Source organism: Loxodonta africana, chromosome 22 (genome assembly GCF_030014295.1).
Source record: "Loxodonta africana isolate mLoxAfr1 chromosome 22, mLoxAfr1.hap2, whole genome shotgun sequence".
NCBI lineage: Eukaryota > Metazoa > Chordata > Mammalia > Proboscidea > Elephantidae > Loxodonta > Loxodonta africana.
In genome coordinates, this window is record NC_087363.1 from 2,824,746 (window position 1) to 2,849,778 (window position 25,033).

Genomic DNA, 25,033 nt, shown 5'->3' on the forward strand with positions numbered 1-25,033 from the left:
ATGAACACATACAGTGGTTAGTGTTGACTCAATTTCCTGTTGAGGGAGAGAGCACACCAGGTACAAACAGGTGTGTAAGGCCCATTGCCTTAGATTTTTCACAGTGGTCTCTCTGCGTCTGTTGGATGCCTATAACCACTTGTAATTTTGATCTGGTGTTTTCTCTGTTCTTCATGTTGATTTGTGGTGTTGCTGTACTATTAAATAAAGGTTGGTAGTTGGACCCCACACTAAGCATTGCTACAGAGGAAAGAGCCTGGTGATTCTACTTCTGTAAAGATTACACCCAGAAAACTACATGGGGGTTGCCATGAGTTGCAATCAACTCAATGACAACGGATTTGTTTGCTGCTTTTATTGTTATTACATTTAGCCTCTGTATTCTTAAATTCCCAGTCTGGTAGCTTTTGTTTTCAAAACTGAATGTGATAATCCAGAGAAGGAATTTGGGGCTTTGAAACAGAAATACATGTGTCACAGATAGAAAAATTTAGTGCATTCTCAATACAAATCAGAGAAGAGAATAAATTGAGTAGAGAGGGCTGAATGTTTATATGAAATGCCTGTTTCTGCAGTGGGGATAGCACCAACTTTTGTCCCTACTCATCTGACAGCATAGTCTCTATTTACATGATCATTTAAATCCAATTCAATTTCATTTCTTTTTGTCTTTTTATCTGTACAGAAAATTTGACACGAATATTTTTGTTCACTTGAGACTTTTAAATTCTACTTTTGTGCTAAATTATATTAAAGTTTACAAATTTGTATCAATTTTATAGTACCAAAACTTTAGCATTTCTCTGGCTTGATAAAATGAACATCTATTTTTCTGTGTGGACATGGAAAGCTGTAGATTCCAAGGGGAACTATAGTGACATATATACATCACTTTTTTTTTTTTGAGCCTATGAATTTCAAGGTGAAATCTATCCCATGGAGTTTATCATTGATTAGAGAATCTACAGTTTGATTCTCCTATTGAAAGTTTTTCGTAGAAGCAGATTCCAGTTGGAAGAGTTTTGGTGATGTCTTCATCTATTTCAGGAAAAGGAAAAGAGAAAAAAGGAGTGTGTATTGGATGCAATGTAGTTGTCTACCCAGAAACACACCATCTAATCTATCCCTTGGACATGTACTTAATATAGAGCCCCTACTACCACTGTGCCCAAGTCTCCTGCAGAAAGAAATTGTGCTCTAGATCAGAGTCAGAATTTTATAACAAAAATGGCAGAACGGCAAAGAAGACTGAAGGTTCAGCCTCAACATACTTCCTTTGTTGAAACCAGTGTCCTGATAGAAAAAGAATGGGACTCTCAGAACTGAAACAGGGAAATGTTTGTGTAGAAGGGTGAGAACCTTGAGTCCCAAAATTATCTGGATCCTCTGAGCTGGCTCCCTCATGTGAGGGAAGAAAAGTCTTCTGTGACTTGATTCTATGTGATTACATCATCTGATGCACTTGCTGTGCAACGATAATTGTTCTTTTCTAAAACCTCCTCCTATATCCCTTGTTACATCCAAAACACTAACCAGGGGCAAGTCTCAGGAAAGTTAAAGCAGTGAAATACAACCCTTACTCTTTTAGAAATTATATACATGAGGTAATTACAGTACCTAGCTAATATGTATGAAGAGAAATGGGGAAACACTTTACTATGGGAGTTAATCTTGAAGGTGTTAGCATAGGAAGAGAGAATATAAGTCTGGAGGTTGAAAATTTTTAACATGAAGGCACTCACCAATGATTTGCAATCTGATGTTTTGGCAAGGATACCTGGAGCTGGCTTTTTAAAGTATATGCCTTAAGGTATTGTATTGTTTTCTACTGTTGCTGTAACAAATTGCTACAAATGTAGCGCTTAAAACACCCCAAATTTATTATCTTAAGTTCCCTAGGTTGAAAATATGACATAGGTCTCACTGGGCTAAAATCAAGGTGTAAGTGTGGTTTCATTTCTTTTGGAGGCTCTAGGCTTTTCCAGAATCTAGAGGCCACCCAGATTCCCTGGATCATGACCCCTTCCTAAATCTTCAAAGTCAGCCACATTGCTTATCTTTGACAATTCTTCCACTACCACATCTCCGTCTTTCTCTTCTGCCTCTCTTTCCCACATTTAAGGATACTTGTGATTACACTGAACTTATTTGGATAATACAGGATAATCTCTCTATTTTAAAGTTAGATGATTACCAACCTTAATTTTGTCTATAACCTTAATTATACTTATTGGAAATTATAAATTCTTCAGATGTCTCTTGAAATGATAAACATTTTAGATATATATTGTGGCTTCATTTTCCACAGTACCCCCAACTACAATGTTTGAGGGCTTACAGACTATGTGATCCACTGACATGATATCCAATAAACATTGCCTAGGATACAATATGCATTTGTGAGCAACAGATTGTGAAATTGTGGTCATGATCTCAGACTATTGAGTTACCATGTATTCTATGTGTCATAAGAAGCCAAGCTGATAGAAGAGAGTAGAGATAGATAGACAGATGCTTTTGAATAGACTCCACCCATGGAGACCTTTGTACATATGATATAATTTTGCAATTTCAACTTCTTCACTGTAAATATCTTTTTACAACAACATAAATGGCGATTTTACTTGTGGACTTGCTAGATGGAATACACAGGAATCAAACCAACTAAATCTGTGGAAAGAGACAATATCATCAGCCAGAACAAAGCCAGGGGCCGACTGCAGAACAAACCATCAAGTGCTCATATGCAAGTTCAAGTTGAAGCTGTGGAAAATTAGAACAATTCCATGAGAGTCAAAGTATGAATTTTAGTATATGCCACCTGAATTTAGAGACTACCTCAAAAATAGATTTGAAGCATTGAGCACTAATAACCAAAGATCAGATGAATTGTGGAATAATATCAAGGACAACATACATGAAGAAAGCAATAGCTCATTAAAAAGATAGAAAAGAAAAAAAAGTACCAAAATGCATGTCAAAAGAGACTCTGAAACTTACTCTTGAACATAGAGTAGTCAAAGGGATTGGAAAAAAAATTATGAAGTAAAAGAGTTGAAAAGAAGATTTCAAAGGTGAACAGAAGAATACAAACTAAATTATTAAAATTACATATGCAAAAACCTGGAGTTAGAAACATGAAAGGGAAGAACATCTCATTTTTCAAGCTGAAAAAACTGAAGAAAAAATTCAGTTCTCAAGTTGCAATATTGAAGGATTCTCTGGGCAAAATTTTGCTAAAGATCATTCAAAAATGGCTGCAGCAGTATATTGACAGGGAACTACCAGAAATTCAGGCCAGTTTCAGAAGAGGACGTAGAACCAGGGATATCATTGCTGATGTCAGATGGATCCTGGCTGAAAGCAGAGAACACCAGAAGGATGTTTACCTGTGTTTTATTGACTATGCAAAGACATTTGACTGTGTGGATCTTAACAAACTCTGGATAACACTGCGAAGAATGGGAATTCCAGAACACTTAATTGTGCTCATGAGGAACCTTTACATAGATCAAGAAACAGTTGTTCAGACAGAACAAGAGGATACTGATTGGTTTAAAGTCAGGAAAGGTGTGCATCAGGGTTGTATTCTTTCACCATACCTATTTAATCTGTGTGCAGAGCAAATAATAGAGAAGCTGGACTATATGAAGAAGAATGGGACATCAGGATTGGAGGAAGACTCAGTAACAACCTGCGTTATGCAGATGACACAACCTTGCTTGCTGAAAGCGAAGAGGACTTGAAGCACTTACTGATGAAGGTCAAAGACTATAGCCTTCAGTATGAACTACACAATGAATTGACATTAAAAAAAAATAAGAAAACAAAAATCCTCACAACTGGACCAATGAGCAACAAATGATAAACGGAAAAAAGATTGAAGTTATCAAGGTTTTCATTTTACTTGCATACACAATCAACACACTTGGAAGCAGCAGGAAAGAAATCAAAACACCCATATAATTGGACAAATGTGTTGCAAAGACCTCTTTAAAGTGTTAAAAAGCAAAGACCAGACTTAATGGTCTGACTGAGACTAGAAGAATCCCAGCGGTCATGGTCCCCAAACCTTCTGTTGGCCCAGGACAGGAACCATTCCAGAAGACTACTCATCAGACATGGAAGGGACTGGACAATGGGCTGGAGAGAGATGCTGATGAAGAGTGAGCTACTTTTATCAAGTGGACACTTGACACTGTATTGGCATCTCCTGTCTGGAGGGGAGATGGGAGGGTAGAGAGGGCTAGAAACTGGCAAAACTTTCACGAAAAGAGAGACTGGAAGAAGGGAGCGGGCTGACTCATTAGGGGGAGAGTAAATGGGAGTATGTAGTAAGGTGTATATAAGTTTATATGTGACAGACTGACTTGATTTGTAAACTTTCACTTAAAGCAAAATAAAAATTATTTAAAAAAAAATAGCAAAGATGTCACTTTGAGGACAAAGGTTTGCCTGATCCAAGCCATCCTGTTTTCCATGGCCTCATATGCATGTGAAAGCTAGGTAATGCAAAAGGAAGACCAAAGAAGATTTGACACCTTTGAATTATGGTGTTGGCAAGGAATATTGAACATACCATGGACTGCCAGAAGAAGGAAAACAAATGTGTCTTGAAAGGAGCAAAACCAGGATGCTCCTTAGACAGGAAGGATGATGAGATTTCATCTCACATACTTTGGACATGTTATCAGAAGGGACCAGTCCCTGGAGAAGGACATCATGTTTAGTAGAGTGTCAGCAAAAAAGAGGAAGACCCTCAATGAGAGAGACTGACACAGTGGCTGCGACAATGGACTCAAGCATGAAAATGATTGTGAAGATGGAGCAGGAGCCAGCAGTGTTTTGTTCTATTGTACATGGGATATATGTGAGTAAGAACCAGCTTGAAGGCACCTAACAACAATAAAAAAGTACATAGTCATGTCATGTTTTCTAAGATCAATTTGTTCCCATTGAGTTTTCAATATTCTTCTTCCAACATCTTCACAACTTTCTTCTAAGTGAAAAAAAAAATCTCAGAATTGGAATCTTCCAGATTCAGATTAAAAAAAAAATTACCTTGGGTTAGAGAAAAATATTTTTAAATTTTCCTTCCATCTTGAATTTATATATTTTCCCTAAAATGGGTGCTACTGCACTATGACAAATATCATTCAATTTGTTGTTGTGAGCTGCCATCCAGTGAGCCCCCACACACAATGCCTGGTCCAGCATCATTCCCACGAGGGCTTACAGATTGACTCGTTGTGATCCATATAGGGCTTCACTGGCTGATATTCAGAAGGAGATCATCAGCCCTTTCTTCCTAGTCCCTATTAATCTGAAGGATTCTCTGAAATCTAGTTAGCATCACAGCAGTATACAAACCTCCACTGACAAATGGGTGGTGGCTGTGCACAAGGTGCATTGGCCAGGAATCAAACCAGTGTCTCCCAGATGAAAGGTAAGAATTCTACTGCTCAGTCACAAAGGTCTACCCTCACACCCACCAGGATGTCTACAACCAAAAAAAAAAGGAAAAAGGAGAATAACAAGTGTGTTTTAGTTTGACCTTATTTACGTTAAAAAAAAAAAACAAAACAGAATAACTGCAATACAAATAAATTATCACCTTGGTAATGAAAGCAGAGAAAGACTCTTAATAAATTTAATGAATGCATTAGCGTTTATTGCCTGCATAGAATGATATAAGGCTATTTTATTTTTTAATTTTCTGGTCATTAGTCTTAAAACTTATACTAAATTTTTAACACTTCGTAGTTGAAGCAATTCAAAAGAATTTTTAAAAAGCACGTTTAAAAGCTAAACCAATAAACAAGTTCAATAACAACAACAGAGTTTATTTTCTATCCTTACCCAAGACCCACCGTAGGGACTGCTTCCTCACGTGCCTTTAAACGCTCCTCCTAATGCTTTCAGCGCAGCGTCTCCAGGAGTCCCCACACCCCTGCCCTTAGAGCTGACGCTCGCCTCTCACTGCTGTATTGAAGCAAAGAGAGAAAGAGCAAAATGTTCAGCAGCATTTCACACTTTCCTACAGTTTTGTAACATAGTTCTCGTTCTCATTATGACTAAACGGTTTTTTGATATATTTATTTTAAATATAATTTTAAATCTAGATATCAAGCATGAAGAGTTTTCCACTGTTATTTTTTTTTCCAAAGAGGTGTATTTATTATTTTGATAGAGAATTGGTGTTTTTACTGTATGCTGTCATGAGGTCAGAAACTCAAGAACATTCCTTCAAATATTGATTGGAATTGACAGATAACATGTATGTGAGTTCCTTCCCTTTCTTTCCCTTTCCTTTTCTTCTCTCCTCCTTACTTTTTTTTTTTTTTTTGCATACCTGAATCCATTTAAAGTTGTCTGAATATCCAGAAAATCAACTCTTAAAATAATATTTTTCCATGAATACTCAGAAACTATATCTGGTTGTTAAGTATATTTTATAATTTTAGATTCTTCTAATTTTGGTCACAGTTTGGAATTTCTATTATTTTATAAGTCAAAGTAAAGAGATCTGTTCTAATGGAAAATTGACCGTGGAACCAGTGTCTTGAAATCCTGGCTCCTAACTTGGGGCTGTTTGATGCTGGGTCAAGAGGCTAAGAGAAACTGTGGAGTGCTTTTTACTCTATTTCAGATAGAACAGCAATGCTAAAAAGCTATGTATATTTGGAAACATTATCAAATGATTGAATATTATAAGCAATAAACAATAAAAAGTTGCAAGTGAATGATGGAAATATTAATTGATAATTTTGATTAATAATTGATTAAGTAAATCACTTGAATGATAAAGATTAATTCTTAGCGGGTAGAAGAGTTCAGGAAGACTATAATTCCTCTTTTACTGATGAAGAAATAGATGTCCATACAGTGATCATAACAGTAATATATGTTTATGTAAGTATGCATTGCTAATATATAATACATAAATATATATAGAAACGAAACATCATTTATGTGGAGGGCAATAGTATGTGAGTTTATATCTACAACATTAAATTCAAAAAGAGACAAATGTATCCTGAATCCTGCCTGACAAACCCACCATGCAAAACATGGGCCCCAAGGTTTATTGAATGTGAAAAAAATTAAGTATATAATACTTTGGCATCATATATCCTGATTTTTTATTTATCAAATAAATCAAATTAATGACAGTGGACACATGTTAACAAGAAGTTGCATTTTATGAGTGATTTACAAAAGTATCTTTCATAAGCTTTTTTGAGATTTAAAATGACCCTATGAAGAGATCATTAAGAACTGAGGGACAAAGAGGTGAAGTGACTCATAAACAACAGCTAGAATGTCCCTGATGAGGAATATTTATTTTTGCTCAAAATATCACATAACATCACATAGCACCAGAAATTAATTTGCTTAAAATGTTTCACACTGTTGCATACCACCATACATTAATTCCTGTATTTTTTATTGTTTTCAGATTAACCGTTTCACACTTGTACCTTCTCACTCACGAAACCATGCTGCTGAATAATAATGTGACTGAGTTCATTCTGCTTGGGTTGACACAAGAGCCTGTTAAAAGGAAAATAGTGTTTGTCTTTTTCTTGCTTTTCTACTTAGGAACGTTGTTGGGTAACTTCCTAATAATTGTTACCATCAAGACCAGCCGGGCACTTGGGAGCCCAATGTACTTCTTCCTTTTCTATTTATCCTTATCTGACACCTGCTTCTCCACTTCCGTAGCCCCTAGAATGATTGTGGATGCCCTTCTGAAGAATAACACTATCTCCTTTAGTGAGTGCATTATCCAAGTCTTTTCAGCCCATTTCTTTGGCTCCTTGGAGATCTTGATCCTTATCCTGATGGCCATTGACCACTATGTGGCCATCTGTAAACCCCTGCACTACATGAGCATCATGAGCCGGTGGGTCTGCAGTGTGTTGGTAGCTATAGCCTGGGTAGGGGCCTGTGTGCATTCTTTAGTTCAGATTTTTCTGACCCTGAGTTTGCCTTTCTGTGGTCCCAATGTGATTGATCACTGTTTATGTGACTTGCAACCCTTGCTTAAACTTGCCTGTGCAGACACCTATGTGATCAACCTACTGCTGGTGTCCAATAGTGGGGCCATTTGCACAGTGAGTTTTGTCATCCTGATGTTCTCCTATGTTATCATCTTGCATTCTCTGAGAAACCACAGTGCCGAAGGGAGGAAAAAAGCCCTTTCCACTTGCATTTCCCATATCATCGTAGTCATTTTGCTCTTCGGTCCTTGTATATTTATATATACACGCCCAGCAACCACCTTCCCCGTGGATAAGATGATAGCTGTGTTTTATACAATTGGAACACCTTTGATTAACCCTCTGATTTATACACTGAGAAATGCTGAGGTGAAGAATGCCATGAGGAAGCTATGGAGCAAGAAACTGATTTCAGATGACCAAAGATGAATGGAAGTTTCAAGTCCTTCTTCATAGCTTGAATTGACCTATAAGAATTCAACAGAAAATAGTATCTTCTTATTTTGTATTTAATAGAATCCTATCTTGGGGAATGAGTGCTAGTTTCCTCAGGAAAATAGGCAATCTGAACGTATACACTGGTTAGTGTTGACTCAACTTCATGTCAAGGAAGAGACCCCCCAGGTACAAACAGGTATGCAAGGCCCATAGCCTTAGATTTTTCACAGTGGTCTCTTTGTATCCTTTGGATGCGTATAACCACTTGTAATTTTGATCTGGTGTTTTCTCTGTCCTTATTCACGTTGATTTGTGGTATAGCAGTGCTCTGGAGAAAAGGGTGTGGTAAACATACTTATGTAAAGATTACAGCCAAAAAACCACAATGAGCTTGTTTGTTGTTTTTATTGTGATTACAGTTAGCCTCTATATTCTTAAATCCCATCCTCGTAGATTTTCCCTTTTCAAATCTGAATATGATAATTCAGAGGAGGAATTGGGGCATTGGAAAAGAAATAAATAAGCCACAGATAGAAATTTCAGTGAGTTTTCAATACAAATCAGAGAAGAGAATAAACTGAGTAGAGAAAACTGACACCACAGACTCTAGTGACATGGTCATTAAGGACCCAATTTCAGTTTCATTTCTTATTTGTATTTTTATCTATATAGAAGAAAATTAGACATGAATGTTTTTGTTTATTTGAGACTTCCGTTTCTGTTTTTGTACTAAATTTTATTAAAGTTATTAAATATGCATCGATTTTATTGTACCAAGTGCTTTGGGGTTTCTCTAGCTTGAGAAAAAGACCATCCATTTTTCTGTGTGGACATGGAAATCGGTAAATTCTGAGAGGAATTATAGTGACATATATACATCACTTATTTTTTTCACATTCTGTGAATTTCAAAGTAAAATCTATTCCAAGTCATTTATCATTGATTAGAGAAGCCACAGTTTGATTCTGCTATTGAAAGTTTTTCACAGCAGTAGTTTCCAGTTAGAAAAGTTTTACCGATATCTTCTTCTTTTTCAAGAAAAGGAAAAGACAAAAAGGGAGTGTTTATTGGATACAATGTAGGTGTCTACTCAGAAACTCTCCATCTCCTATGTCTCCTGGACATGTACTCAGTATGAAACCTCTGCTACCACTGTCACCAAGTCTCTTGCAGGCAGAAATTGTGCTTTAGATCAGGGTCATAATTTTATAATAAAAGTGGCAGAACTGCAAAGAAGACTGAAGGTTCAGCCTCAACATACCCTTTGCTGAAACCACTGAGAAAGAACGGGACTCTCAGAGATAAAACAGGGAAATGTTTTTGCAGAAGGGTAGGTATATAACCCCCAAAATTATCTGGATCCTCTGGGTTGGTTCCCCCTTGTGAGGGAAGAAATATCTTCCCTGCCTCGATCCCATGTGATTACATCATCTGAAGCAGTTGTTGTGCAATGATAATTGTTCTCTTCCAGAACTTTCTCCTATATCCCTTATTACTTCCAAACAAGTAACCACAGGCAAATCTCAGGAAAGTCAAAGCAGTAAAATACAACCCTCACTCTTTTAAAAATGATATATATGAGGTAATTACAGTACCTAGCTAATATGTGTGGTGAGAAATGGGGAACACTTTCCTACGGGAGTTAATCTTGAAGGTGTTAGCATAGGAGGACAGAAAATAAGTATGGAGATAGAAAAAAATTTTGCCGTGAGGGCACTCACAAATGATTTGCAATTTGATGAATTACCAAGGACAGCTGAAGCTGGCTTTTTAACGTATATGCTGTAAGGTGTTGTATTGCCTTTCTACTGCTGCTGTAACAAATCACCACAAATACAGTGCTTAAAACACCCCAAATTTATTATCTTAAGTTCTCAAGGTTGACAGTCTGACGTAGGTCTCACTGGGTTAAAATTAAAGTGTCATTATGGTTATGTTTCTTTTGGTGACGCTAGGATTTTCCCAGAAACTGGAAACCACCCCCTTTCTTGGATCATGACTCTCTTCCTAAATCTTCAACGTCAGCCACATTGCATATCTTTGACCATTCTTCCATTGCCACACCTCCCTCTTTTTCTTCTGCCTCTCTCTTCTACGTTTAAGGATATTTGTGATTACACTGAGCTCACCTGGATAATACAAGATAACCTTCCTACTTTAAAGTTAGATGATTAACAACCTTAATTTTGTCTGTAACCTTAATTATAAATATTATTGGAAATTATAAATTCTTCAGATATAGATTGAAATGATAAATACTTTAAATATAGGTTGTGGATTATTTCTCCACAATGCCTCCAACTACACATAGGCTTACAGACTATGTGATTCATTGACATGATATCCCATAAAGGTTGTCTAGGACACAATATGCATTTGTGAGCAACAGAAGTGTGAAATTGTTGTCATGATCTCAGAATATTGATACTACCATGTATTGCATCACCCATAATCAGCCAACCTGAGAGAAGAGAGTAGAGATAGATAGCTGGATGCTCTTGAATAGACTCTGCCCATGGAGACCTTTGTACAACAGAACACAATATTGCTTGGTCTTACATCATCCTCACCAATGCTGGCATGTTCAAGTTCATTGTTACATCTGTTTTGTCAACCCATCTCTCTGAGGCTCTCCCTCATACTTGCTTTAACTCTGCTTCACCAGACATGGTATTCTCTTCTAGATATGGGTCCTTTTAATGATGTGTACAAAGCAAGCAAGTCAGCCAAAGTTCTGTTGCAATCCATAGAGTTTTAATTGAATGATTTTCAGAAATAGATCACCTTTCTTCCTAGTCTTAGTATAGGAGCTCTGTTGAAACCTGTCCATTATGGATAGAAGAGATTTTTCTTGGCTTTATGTATATGTTGTTTGTTTGTTGTTAGGTACCATTAAATTGGTTCCCATTCATAATCCTCCTATTGTACAAAAGAAAAAAAAACTGTCCTGTCCTGCACCATCCTTACAATTGTTTTTATACTTGCACCCATTGTTGCTTATCCGTCAAATTGTGAGGATTTTTGTTTTCTTTCTTTATGTTGAGGTGTAATCCACAGTGAAGGCTGTGGTCTTTGATCTTCATCAGTAAGTGGACTTTCAGCAAGCAGGTTGTATCATCTGTATTACACATGTTGTTAATGAGTCTCTGTCCAATCCTGATACCACGTTTCTTTATAAAGTCCAGCTTCTTGGATTATTTCATCAGCATACAGACTGAATACGTGTGGTGAAAGAATACAACCATGACACATACCTTTATTGACTTTAAACCACACAGGATTCCCTTGTTCTGTTCAAACGACTGCCTCTTGGTCTATGTCCAGGTTCCTAATGAGCACAATTATGTGTTCTGGAATTCCCATTCTTCTTAATGTTATCTATAATTTGTTATGGTCCACACAGCACAGTCAAATGTCCCCGCATAGTCAATAAAACACAGGTAAACCTCTTTCTGGTATTCTCTGCTTTCAGCCAGGATTCATCTGACATCAGTTATGATATCCCTGGTTCCAGGTCCTCTTCTGAATATGGCTTGAATTTTTGGCAGTTCCGTGTCAATACACTGCTGCAGCTGCTATTGAATGATCTTCAGCAAAATTTTGCTCGTGCATGATATTAACGATATTGTTGGATAATTTCTGTGTTCCATTGGATCACTTTTCTTGAAAATAAGCATAAATATGAATCTCTTCCAGTTGGCTGGCCAGGTAGCTCTCTTCCAAATTTCTTGGCATAGATGAGTGAGCACTTCTAGTGCTGCATCCATTTGTTGAAACATCTCAACTGGTATTTCCTCAATTCCTAGAGCCTTGTTCTTCGCCAACTCCTTTACTGCAGCTTGGACCTCTTCCCTTTGTGCCATTGGTTCCTGATCACATGCTACCTCCTGAAATTGTTGAATGTTGACCAATTATTTTTGGTATAGTCACTCTGTATATTCCTCCCATCTTCTTTTGATGCTTTCTTCATCTTTTAATATTTTCCTGTAGAATACTTCAATATTGCAACTCAAGAACTGAATTTTTTCTTCAGTTCTTTCAGCTTGAGAAATGCAGAGCATGTTCTTCCCTTTTGGTTTTCCATCTCCAGGTTTTGAACATGTCATTATAACACTTACTTTCTCTTCTCCTGCTCCTCGTTTGAAATCTTCTTTTCAACTCCTTTACTTCATCATTCCTTCCATTCCTTTAACTACATTCAAGAGCAAGTTTCAGAGTCTCTTCTGACATCTATTTTCTTCTTCTTTTTTTTTCCTGTCTTTTAAATGATCTCTTGCTTTCTTTGTGTATGATTTCCTTGATGTCATTCCACTACTGGTCTGGTCTTCAGTCATTAGTGTTCAATGCTTCAAATCTGTTCTTGAAATGGTCTCTAAATTCAGATGGGATATACCCAAGGCTGTACTTTGGGTGTCATGGACTTGTTATAATTTTCTTCAGTTTCAACTTGAACTTGCAAATGAATAATTGATGGTCTTTCCCATCATCACTCTATATGATTTATAGCATGAGAAAATAAAATAATCCTCCAATAATCCATTGTATGTTTCACCCCTGTATTCTGTGGAACCTGTTGCTTCAAGCTTGTAATATCTCTGGGGCTTTCCAGGTGGACTAACTTTCTTTTTTCTCTATTCTTCCTCAGATGGTTGTAACATTCTCTATTCAGTTGTGTCAGGTACCTATCACTATGTTTTGAAAAATGTCTGAAACTCTTTCAGCAACTGGTATTTCCTGAGTGTTTTTTTTTTTTTTTTTGATCATAGTGGACTAACAGGTAATTTTCTTTTTTACTTTTATTTTAGTAAACAAGAGAAAGAAGAAAAAGGTTTTTATGGATAGCTCATCATATTTAACAGAAAATGGTATTAATTTTTAAATCTGAATTTATGGTTTTCTTTTCTATGAAACAAAGACATAAAAAGAAGAAAACACAGTATAAAATTTTACCACTTAGATGTCTTACCACTTAGATGTCTCTAACTAAAAAAAAAAAAAAAACTAGCTATTTACATGAAAATATGAAGTAATATGTGCATAAGTTTAGAAAATCCAAATAATTCAAAAATGTGCAAAATAAAAAAAAATCTTAGTACCTCTTTCCCATCCTTTTGTAAAAAGGTAATCACTATTAGTAGTTTATTTTGATTTGTTCCATTACAAAATAACCATATGCTTATAGCCATAAATGGAGCCTCAGGTGGTACAAACAGTTAAGTGCTCATCTATTAACCAAAAGATTAGAAGTTCATGCCATCTGCAAGAACTTCAGAAGAAAGACCTGGAGATCTACTTCTAAAATGTCACAGCCTTTGATAAACCCTATGGAACACATCTGTGCTCTGAAACACATGGGACTGCCTTGTATCAGAATCGACTCCAAGCCAACTGCATTTTTCTTACCTATTAATAGGAAAACCTGTGTCCTAGTGGTTAAGAGCTATGGTTGCTAACCAAAAAGTCGGTAGTTCGAATCCACTAGGCACTCCTAGGAACCCTGTGGGGAAGTTCTACTCTGTTCAATAGGGTCGCTATGAGTTGTAATCCACTCCACGAGAGTAGGTTTTTTTTGTGGTATCAATAGATAGATGCATAGATAGGAATTGAACTAGAAATTTTCGATGTCACTGGGAGGAAAATGATGAAGTATGTTGCCTCATACACAAAGATTAAGTGAAAGTCCACACTGTGAGTTTGTGGAATTCCAGTAGCCAACCACACATCACTAGCTCATCAATCGTCTACTACCATGTACATATCCCAGGTAGCAGAGGGGTGGATTTTTTTTTTTTTCAGGAGAAAATATGTGGTTTATATCATACTGCCTGATTATCTGAAAGTTATCTCCCAAAATATACAAATCCTGCCCGCACATTTAGCGGTTCCAAAGAGCTTATTGACTTCCTCACTTTTAAATTCAACTTGAGAGTTTCTCTTTCCAGATAAGATTGCAGGATTAGTGAACTGGAAGAGAAGTCAATAGAAATTTGTCTTTGAATTTAAATTTATGTATTGGGGGTAGTGACTCCTCTATTTTTCTTAACAATCAAGGATAAACTTAAAAATTAAGGCTTTTGATCCCTATTGTTAATGGACATGTACCCCTGGTGGCACTATTGTTAAGTGCTCAGCTGCTAACTGAAAGGTTATTGGCTCTAATCTACCAGCCTTTTCACAGGAGAAAGATGTGGCAGTCTGTTTTCATTAAGATCAAAGCTTTGGAAACCTTATAGAGCAGTCATACTCTGTCCTATAGGATTGCTATGAGTAGAAATCTACTCAACATTAATGGATTTTTTTTTATTATTATTTTTGGTTAGGTTCCCAAAGGTTCTCACCTCTCCTTTCATCCCAAGGAAACTAATGTTATGTTTAGGCCTACCGCATATTGCATCCCCTGCGTGTCTGTTGGTTTGTCATATGTTGGGGCTTGCATGCTGCTGTGAGACTGGAAGCTATGCAACCCTTATTCAATAACTCACAACCTTAACCACCACAGTCACCTGTGGTAGAAAGCTTTCAGCTGAGCTTCCAGGCAACAACAAACTAGGAAGAAGGACCTGGCGGTCTACTTCTGAAAAAATCAGCCAGTGAAAACCTTATGAATAGTAGTGAAACATTGTCTGCTATAGTGCTGGAAGATTAGCTGTGTTTGCCTGTGTTTTATTGACTATGCAAAGGCATTCAACTGTGTAGATCATAACAAAATATGGATAGCATTACAAAGGATGTGAATTCCAGAACAAAGAATAAGAAGCAGTTGTTCAAACAGAACAAGGGGATACTATGCATGAGGTTGTATCATTTGACCATACTTACTTGTAATGGATTGAATTGTGTCCCCCCAAAATATGTGTCAACTTAGTTAGGCCATGTGTGGTTGTCCTCCATTTTGTGATTTTCCTATGTATGATAAATTATAATCTTTGCCTGTGGTTAAAGAGGAATAGGGTAGGATGTAACACCTTTGCTCAGGCCACATCCTTGATCCAATAAAAAAGTATTTTCCCTGGGGTGTGGCCTGCACCATCTTTTAGTTCTCAAGAGATAAAAGGAAAGGGAAGCAAGCAGAGTGTGGGGGACATCATACCACCAAGAAATAAGCACCAGAAGCAGATTGCTTCCTTTGGACCTGGGGTCCCTGAGCCTGAGGTGCTCACAGACAAATGGAATACTGATGACAAGGACCTTCCTCCAGAGCTGACAAAGAGAGAAAGCCTTCCCTTGGAGCCAACATCCTGAATTTGGACTTGTACCCTGCTTGGCTATGAGAGAATAAACTTCTCTTTGTTAAAGCCAGCCACTTGTGGTATTTCTGCTATAGCAGCACTAGATAATTAAGACATTACTCAATCTATATGTTGAGCAAATAATCCAAGCAGTTGGACTATGTGAAGAAGAAAGGGGCATCAGGTAACAACCTGTGTTATGCAGATGACACAACCTTGCTTGCTGAAAAGTGAAGAGGACTTGAAGCACTTACCGACGGAAATCAAGGACTACAGACTTCATTACGGATTATACCTCAACATAAAGAAAACAAAAATCCTCACAACTGGACCAATAGGCAACATCATGATAGATGGAGAAAATATTGAAGTTTTCAAGGATTTCATTACTTGAATCCACAATCAACACCCATGGAAGCAACAGTCAAGAAATCAAAAGATGTATGGCATTGAGAAAATCTTTTGCAAAAGACCTCTTTAAAGTGTTAAAAAGTGAAGATGTCACTTTAAAGCCTAAGGTGTGCCTGACCCAAGCCATGGTGTTTTCAATCGCCTCATATGCATGTGAAAGTTGGACAATGAACAAGAAAAGTTGAAAAAGAACTGATGCCTTTGAATTATGGTGTTGGTGAAGAATATTGAATATACCATGCACTCCCAAAAGAACAGACAAATGTGTCTTGTAAGAAGTACAGCCAGAATGCTCCTTAGAGGCAAGGATGGTGAGACTTCATCTCGCATACTTGAGACTATTAACAGGAGGGGCCAGTCCCTGGAAAAGGACATCATGCTCGGTAAAGTAGAGGGTCAACGAAAGAGAAAAAGACCCTCAATGAGATGGATTGACACAATGGCTACAACAATGGCCTCAAATGTAACATCAATTGTGATGATGTCGCAGGACCAGGCAGTGTTTCCTTCTGTTGTACATACGGTCACTATGAATCTGAACTGATTCGATGGCACCTAACAACGACAATAACTTATTATATAGTTCTCTACTCATTTATTAGTAAGTGTTCATCTCCTATGTGCTCCTCACCATGAAAGAACGGTGGGAGCAATTAGTTGTTTTACTTCTTGCATGTCATAATAAAATTACAGTTGGTATTTTGGAGATAATGTATCAGGTACCAAGTTTCAGTCAGACCTATTTAGTGATTAAAAATAGTATGCTGATCATTTTACTTTGTAAAATTTAATCATAAGAGCCTTCATGTACTTGGGAGAAGCTAGAAAGTACCTCAGGATGCTGGGAGTACTAGTGTGTCATCTTTTATTTTCTCTGAGTTTTTGCATGATTTGCCTTTTTTCTCTTATCTTACTTTTTTGGTCTCTACTGTCTTTATGTTCTCTGTTTTCTCAAAATATCTGCTTATATGTGCCTTTGGTTTTCAAGACAAAGGATCTCCTTCTATGCATTCTACAAGCTTTCCCCTCCTCCCCTTCCAACTAGTCAGGTTACCTAGTCAGAATTCCAGAGAGGGAATTTGAATAAGTTTGCTCTTATAATTGAGTAGACTAGGCTAAATTTAAGTCATTGGTTATTTTTTGGAGTATCTGCCCTAGGTCAGCATCTGTCCCTGGTATAAACCACTGTGATGAGAAGGGAGGAGGAAAAGGGTAATGGAACCCAAAATGTGACAAACCAGAATGTTTGTTTAATATTGACTCTTAACAGCCAAACATTCTAAAAATATTTCATTAGTTAATCAAAAAAATTCCCCACATGTCTGTCAGTTTGTGGTAATGTGGTAGCTTTCTTGTTGCTGTGAGGCTGGAAGCTATGCCACAGGTATCAAACACCATTAGGGTCACCCTTGCTGGACAGGTTTCAGCTAAGGTTCTGGACTAAGGCAAACTTAAAAGGTCCTGGCAGCCTACTTCTGAAAAAAATAATAGCCAACGAAATTGTATCAATAGCAGCAGAACATTGTCTGATATTGTGCCAGAAAATTAGCTCTCAGGCTTGAATCCACTCAAAATATGGCTGGGGAAGAGCTGCTACCTTAAAGGAGAGTACACCTTAATAACCTGGAGGAACTCAAACTTCCAGAACCTTCATTTGCTGATGTGGCACAACTCACAATGAGAAGAAACAGCTGCAATCATCCGTTAATAATAGGAACACAAAATGTATGAAGTATGAATCTAGGAAAATTAGAAATCATCAAAAATGAAATGGAGCACATAAACATTGATCATAGTCATTAGTGAGCTGAAATGGACTGATATTGGCCATTTTGACACAGACAATCCTATGGTCTACTATGCCAGCATGACAAATTGAAGAGGAATGGTGCTGCATTCATCATCAAAAAGAATACTTCAAGATACATCCTGAAGTACGATGTTGTCAGTAGTAGAATAATATCCGTATACCCACAAGGAAGACCAGTTAATATAACTATTATTCAAATTTATGCACCTACCAATAATGTCTAAAATGAAGAAATTGAAGATTTTTACCTAGATCTGCAGTCTGAAATTGATCAAACATGCAATAAGGATGCATTGATAATTACTGGCAATTATAATGGGAAAGTTGGAAACAAAGGAGAAGGATCGGCAGTTGGAAAAAATGGCCTAGGTGAGAGAAACCATGCCAGAAATCATATGATAGAATTTTGCAAGACCAATGACTTCTTTACTGCAAATGCATTTTTTTCACCAACATAAAGAGCAACTATACACGTGGACCTTGCAGTAATCAAATTGACTACATCTGTGGAAACAGACAATGGAAAAGCTCAATATCACCAGTCAGAACAGCACCAAGGGTTGGCTTTGGAACAGACCGTCAAGTGCTCATACTGTAAGTTTAAGCTGAAGCTGAAGAAATTTAGAACAATTTCAAAAGAACCAATGTAAGACCTTGAGTATATTCCACTCAAATTTAGAGACTATCTCTAGAATAGATCTGAGGCATTGAACACTAATGACCAAAGACCAGATGAGTTGTAGCATGATATAAGAAAATCATACATGAAGAAATCAAGAGACCCTTCAACAGACAGGAAAAAAAGAAAAGACCAAAATGGATGTCAGAAGAAACTCTGAAACTTGCTTTTGAATGTGGTTAAAGAGAACAGAGGAAATGATGAAGTAAAAAAGTTGAAAAGAAGATTTCAAAGGAGAGAAGGAGAAGACAAAGTAAAATATTATGAAGACGTGCAAAGACCTGGAGTTAGAAAACCAAAAGGGAAGAACATGCTTTGCATTTCTCAAGCTGAAAGATCTGAAGAAAAAACTCAATTCTTGAGTTGCAATATTGAAGGGTTCTATGGGCAAAATATTGAACAACACAGGAATCATCAAACTGAAATGGAAGAATACACAGAGTCCCTGTACCGAAAAGAGTTGGTCAACTTTCAAACATTTCATGAGGTAGCATATGAACAAGAGCCAATAGTACTGAAGGAAAAAGTTAAAGCCACACTGAAAACATTGTGGAAAATCAAGGCTCCAGGAATGAAGGAGTACCAATTGAGATGCTCAACAAATGGATGCAGCGCTGGAAGTGCCCACTCATCTATGCCAAGAAAATTGGAAGCCAGCTACTTGGCAAAGAGACTGAAAGAAACCCATATTTATGCCTATTCCAAAGGAAGGTGATGCAAATGATTGCAGAAATTATGGAACAATATCATTAATATTAGCAAAATCCATTGCTGTCAAGCTAAATCTGACACATAGGGACCCTACAGGACAAATGAGAACTGCCCCTTAGGGTTTCCAAGTTGCTGCTGGAGGATTCAAACTGCTGACCTTTCAGTTAGCAGCCTTGGCTCTTAACCACTGAGTCACTCACACACCAGTTAAATTTTGTTGAGGATCATTCAAAAGCAGTTGCAGCAGTACACGGATGTGGAACTGCCAGAAATTCAAGCCAAATTCAGAAGAGGACATGGAACGAGTAATACCATTGCTTATGTGAAATGGATCCTGGGTAAAAGCAGAGAATACCAGAAAGAGGTTTACCTGTGTTTTATTAACTATGCAAAGACATTCGATTCTGTGGATCATAGCCAATTATGGATAATATTACAAAGAATGGGAATTCCAGGACACTTAATTGTGCTCATGGTGAAATTGTACACAGAGCAAGAGGCAGTTGTTGGAACAGAAAAAGAATACTGCATGGTTTGAAGTCAGGAGAAATGTACGGTGAGGACTGTATCCTTTAACCATCCTTATTCAATCTGAATGCTGAGCAAACTGAGCAAATTATCCTAGAAACTGGGTTATGTGAAGAAGAACAGGGCATTGGGTATAGAGAAAGACTCATTAACAACCTGCACACTAATTATGCAGGTGATACAACTGTGCTTGCTGAAAGTGAAGAGGACTTGAAGCAATTATTTAAAAAAAAAGATGAAGATCAAAGTCTATAGCCTTCAGTATGAATTACACATTGACATCAAGAAAAAGAAAATCCTCACAACTGGACCAATAAGCAATATAACGATAAATGGAGAAAAGATTGAAGTTGTCAAGGATTTTGTTTTACTTGCATACACAAAGAACACCCATGAAAGCAGCAGTCAAGAAATCAAAAGACAGATTGCATTGTGCAAATCTACTGCAAAAAAAACACTTTAAAGAGTTAAAAAGCAAAGCTGTCACTTTAAAGGCTAAGGTATGCCTGATTAAACCATATTGTTTTCAGTCACCTCTAATGCAGGAGAAAGCTGGGCGATGAAAAAGGAAGACCGAAGAAGACTTGATGCCTTTCAATTGTGGAGTTGGTCAAAATATTAAATATGCCATGGATGGCCAGAAGAATGAAAAAATCGTCTTGGAAGCAGCACAACCAGAATGCTCCTTTGAAAGGAAGGATGAAGAGACTTCATCTCACGTACTTTGGATACGTTAACAGGAGGGACCAGTCCCTGGAGAAGGACATCATGTTTGGTACAGTAGAGGGTCAGAGAAAAAGAGGACGCCCCTCAACAAGATGATTGACACCATGGTACAACAATGGGCTCAAACATAACAAGATTGTGAGGGTGGTGCAGGAGCGGGCAGTGTTTTGTTCTGCTGTACATGGGATCTCTATGAGTCAGATCTGACTTGAAGGCACCTAACAACAAATAACAACAGCAATCAAAACATTTACCTAGTCATGTCATGTTTGCTAAGCTCAATGTGTTCCCACTGAGTTTGAATAGTCTTTTTCCAAAATCTTAACAATTTTCCCTATTGAGTTGATACCTCTCAGAATAGGGATTTTTAGATCCAGATTAAAAAAAAAATTACATTAACCCTCAGGATTGAGAAAAATAATTTCAAATTTTCCTTCCACCTTAAATATGTATATTTTTCCTAAAATAGGTGTTATTGTACTGTGACATATATCATTCAATTTGTTGTAGTGAGCTGCCATCCTTAGTCCTTAAAGTGACAGCTTTGCTTTTTAACTCTTTAAAGTTTTTTTTTTTTTTTTTTTTTTTTGCAGTAGATTTGCACAATGCAATCTGTCTTTTGATTTCTTGACTGCTGCTTTCACGGGTGTTCTTTGTGCATGCAAGTAAAACAAAATCCTTGGCAACTTCAATCTTTTCTCCATTTATCGTTATATTGCTTATTGGTCCAGTTGTGAGGATTTTCTTTTTCTTGATGTCAATGTGTAATTCATACTGAAGGCTATAGACTTTGATCTTCACCAGTTTTTTTTTTTTTTTTTTAATAATTGCTTCAAGTCCTCTTCACTTTCAGCAAGCACAGTTGTATCACCTGCATAATTAGTGTGCAGGTTGTTAATGAGTCTTTATACCCGAAAAAAAGCCCTGTTGAATTCTGACTCATAGCGGTCCTTTGTGACTGAGTAGAACTGCTCCATTGGGTTTCTTAGGCTGAAATCTTTATGGGAGCAGGCCTTAAGGTCTTTTCTCTGCAGAGACGTTGAGTGGGTTTGAACCATGAACCACTAGGTTAGCAGCTGAGGACTTAACCTATGCGCCTACAAGGCTCCTTAAAATTGGGTAACTAATCTTTATGTTCTTGATTTGTAGGAGTTATAAATATTTAATCCTATTCTACCACTTTTTAAAATTCTTTGTTCATAGTGAGTTTTGTTATATGGCAGTTTAATGTATTATTTGTATATAATGTATATAATTGTGTATAATGTATTTTTCTTTATGAATTTGCTACTCTAAAATATAGTTATTCTTCCAATATTATTTTCTAGTTTGGTCTGACACATTTGTATCCTCCAACTGTCTGGAATGTACAGTTTTTTGAATAATGAGGTAGTTTTTTTTTTTTTTTTCAGATTGAGATTCAAATTCCTAACATCAGTTAGTGAAAGGTCCATTATTTCACATTAATATGAAATGTCAACTTAAACATTGAAAATTTTTCCTATATTTATACTTGTATTTATTGACTGTCTGGTTCTACACCAGCTGCCTGGTGTGCCTGGTGATACCCCCACTCCTACTGACCCGGATCTAAAATGTTTAAGCAAAAATCCTATATTGTGAAGCATGAACTATCAAGCAATTGTGCTCCCCTTGTAGTTTGGAAATATAAACTCAGGGGCTTTGAGTGCTGTAAGAGGTACTTTTTAGCTTTTCAGAAATTGGAAGAAAAAAATAGAAATGGAGATATTTGAGATGCCGTATTTCAAAACCACTGTCACTGAGTCAATTCCAACTCATAGTGACCTTACAGGATAGAGGAGAACTGGCCCATAGGGTATCCAAGGCTATAAGTCTTTATGGAAGCAGACTGCCTCATCTTTCCCCCATGGAGTGGTTGGTGGGTTTGAAACACCAAACTTTTGGTTAGCAGAGGAGTCCTTTAACCATGTACCACCAAGGCATCTAGATATCTCATTACAAATTATCAAAGAATATTCATTTATGTTTATTACAATATGTCAAGTACTAAACATCATTTAGGTGTTTGAGGTAAAAGTAGATTATTTAGAAGGTAGTAAGTGTTTACAGGGTTGCTATGTTCAGAACTGACACCACAGCAATGGGATAAATAAGTGTTTCTTGCTCCCTTTTTCAAGGTGGAATATCTGGAAATGAGTGTTCAGTAATTTTGGGGATATATATTTTTTGGTCCCCTCGTGATGTAAACGGTTTGCACTCAACTAAAGATTCGAGATTCAAACCCACTCACCACCATCACAGAAGAAAATCCTAGTAATCTGTTTCTGTAAAAAATTACATCCAAAAAAGCCCTATTGAGCAGCCCTGCTCTGTAACACATGTGGTCTCCATGAATAGAATCGACTTGTCAGCAATGATTTTGTTTGTTTATTATATATTTATAAATAATATACATTTTATATAAGTATGCATCACTAATATGTAATACATAAATATATGTAGAAATAAGACATTATTTATGTGGACAGGATTAGTGTGTGACTTTATAACATTAAAATCAATAAGAAAGACAAATATATCCCAAATGCAGCCTGAAAAAATGGCCATGCAAAACATGGGTCCCGAGGTGTATTGAATGTGAAAAAAAATTCAGTAAATAATACATTGTCATCATATATCCCTAATTTTTACTTATCAAATAAATCAAATCAATAAGAGCAGAAACATGTCAAAGTTAACAAGGAGTTGCATTTTAAGAGTGATTTAGGAAATTATCCTCCATAAGCTGATTTGAGATTTAAAATGACCCTATGAAGAGGTCACTAAAAACTGAGGGACAAAGAGGTGAAGCGACTAAGAAACAACAGCTAGAATGTCCCTGATGAGGAATATTTATTTTTGCTCAAAATATCCCATAACATCACATAGTAAGAACCACTGGCTCTCACATAGCACCACAACTTAATTTGCTTAAAATATTTCACACTGTTGCATACCACCGTACATTAATTCCTGTATTTTTTGTTTTTTTGTTTCAGATAAACGATTTCATACTTGTACCTTCTCCTCATTCGTGAAACCATGATGCTGAATAATAATGTGACTGAATTCATTCTGCTGGGGTTGACACAAATCCTGTTAAAAGGAAAATAGTGTTTGTGTTTTTCTTGCTTTTCTACTTAGGGACATTGTTGGGTAACTCACTGATAATTGTTACCATCAAGACCAGCTGGGCACTTGAGAGTCCAATGTACTTCTTCCTTTTCTACTTATCTTTATCTGACACCTGCTTCTCTACTTCCATAGCCCCTAAAATGATTGTGGATGCCCTTCTGAAGAATAGCACTACCTCTTTCAGGGAGTGCATTATCCAAGTCTTTTCACTTCATTTCTTTGGCTGCCTGGCAATCTTGATCCTTATGCTGGTGGCCGTTGACTGCTATGTGGCCATCTGTAAACCCCTGCACTACATGAGCATCATGAACTGGTGTATCTGCAGTGTGTTGGTGGCTGTAGCCTGGGTAGGGGCTTATGTGCATTCTTCAGTTCAGATTTTTCTGACATTGAGTTCGGCTTTCTGTGGTCCCAATGTGATTGATCACTATTTATGTGACTTGCAGCCCTTTTTGAAACTTGCCTGTACAGACACCTATATGACCAACCTGCTACTGGTGTCCAATAGTGGGGCCATTTGTATAGTGAGTTTTGTATTGCTGGTGTTCTCCTATGTTGTCATTTTGTATTCTCTGAGAAACCACAGTGCTGAAGGAAGGAAAAAGGCTCTTTCCACCTGCATCTCCCATATCATTGTAGTCATTTTGTTCTTTGTTCCTTGTATATTTATATACACACGCCCCGCAACCACCTTCCCCATGGATAAAATGATAACTGTGTTTTACACATTTGCAACACCTTTGCTTAACCCTCTGATTTATACACTGAGAAATGCTGAGGTGAAAAATGCCATGAGGAAGCTGAGGAGCAAGAAACTGATTTCAGAAGACCAAAGATAAATGGAAATTTCAAATCTTTCTTCATAGTTTGCATTGACCTACCATAATTCAACAAAGCATATTATCTTCTTATTGCGGATTTCATAGAATCCTATTTTGTGGGAAAAGTGCTACTTTCTTCAGGAAAATGGGTAGTATAAACACACACACTGGTTAGTGTTGAGTCAATTTTAAGTAGAGGAAGAGACAAAAGCAGGTACAAACAGGTATGTCAGGCCAATTGCTTTTTATTTTTTACTGTTGTCTCTCTAACTCTCTTGGATAACTAGAACCACTTGCAGTTTTGATCTGGTGTTTTGCTGTCCTTCTTCATGTTGATTTCTGGTGTCACTCCACCATTTATAAGTTTACATTCAAATACACTCAATAGCACTACAGAAGAAAGGCCTGGTAATCACTTTCATAAAGAGTACAGCCAAAAACCCTACGGAAAAATTCTCCTCAGTAACACATGACATTGACATGAGTGGTATCAACTTCGTGATTATGGATTTTGTTGTTGT

General features: G+C 37.0%; 2 protein-coding genes across 2 annotated transcripts; both read left to right on the forward strand.

Moving 5' to 3' along the window:
* The first annotated feature begins 6,626 nt into the window (after positions 1-6,626).
* LOC100665371 (olfactory receptor 4C16-like) lies at positions 6,627-8,526 on the forward strand. Its single transcript, XM_003422350.3, has one exon. It carries the CDS (start codon positions 7,401-7,403, stop codon positions 8,430-8,432), a length of 1,032 nt encoding a protein of 343 aa, XP_003422398.3. The 5' UTR covers positions 6,627-7,400; the 3' UTR covers positions 8,433-8,526.
* Positions 8,527-23,831: 15,305 nt separating this feature from the next.
* On the forward strand, positions 23,832-24,530 carry LOC135228525 (olfactory receptor 4C16-like). Its single transcript, XM_064275163.1, has one exon. It carries the CDS (start codon positions 23,832-23,834, stop codon positions 24,528-24,530), a length of 699 nt encoding a protein of 232 aa, XP_064131233.1.
* Positions 24,531-25,033: the final 503 nt, after the last annotated feature.

Coding starts and splice junctions, on each gene's coding strand:
- LOC100665371 (XM_003422350.3), top strand. CDS start 7,401: ATGTTTCACACTGTTGCATACCACCATACATTAATTCCTGTATTTTTT.
- LOC135228525 (XM_064275163.1), top strand. CDS start 23,832: ATGATTGTGGATGCCCTTCTGAAGAATAGCACTACCTCTTTCAGGGAG.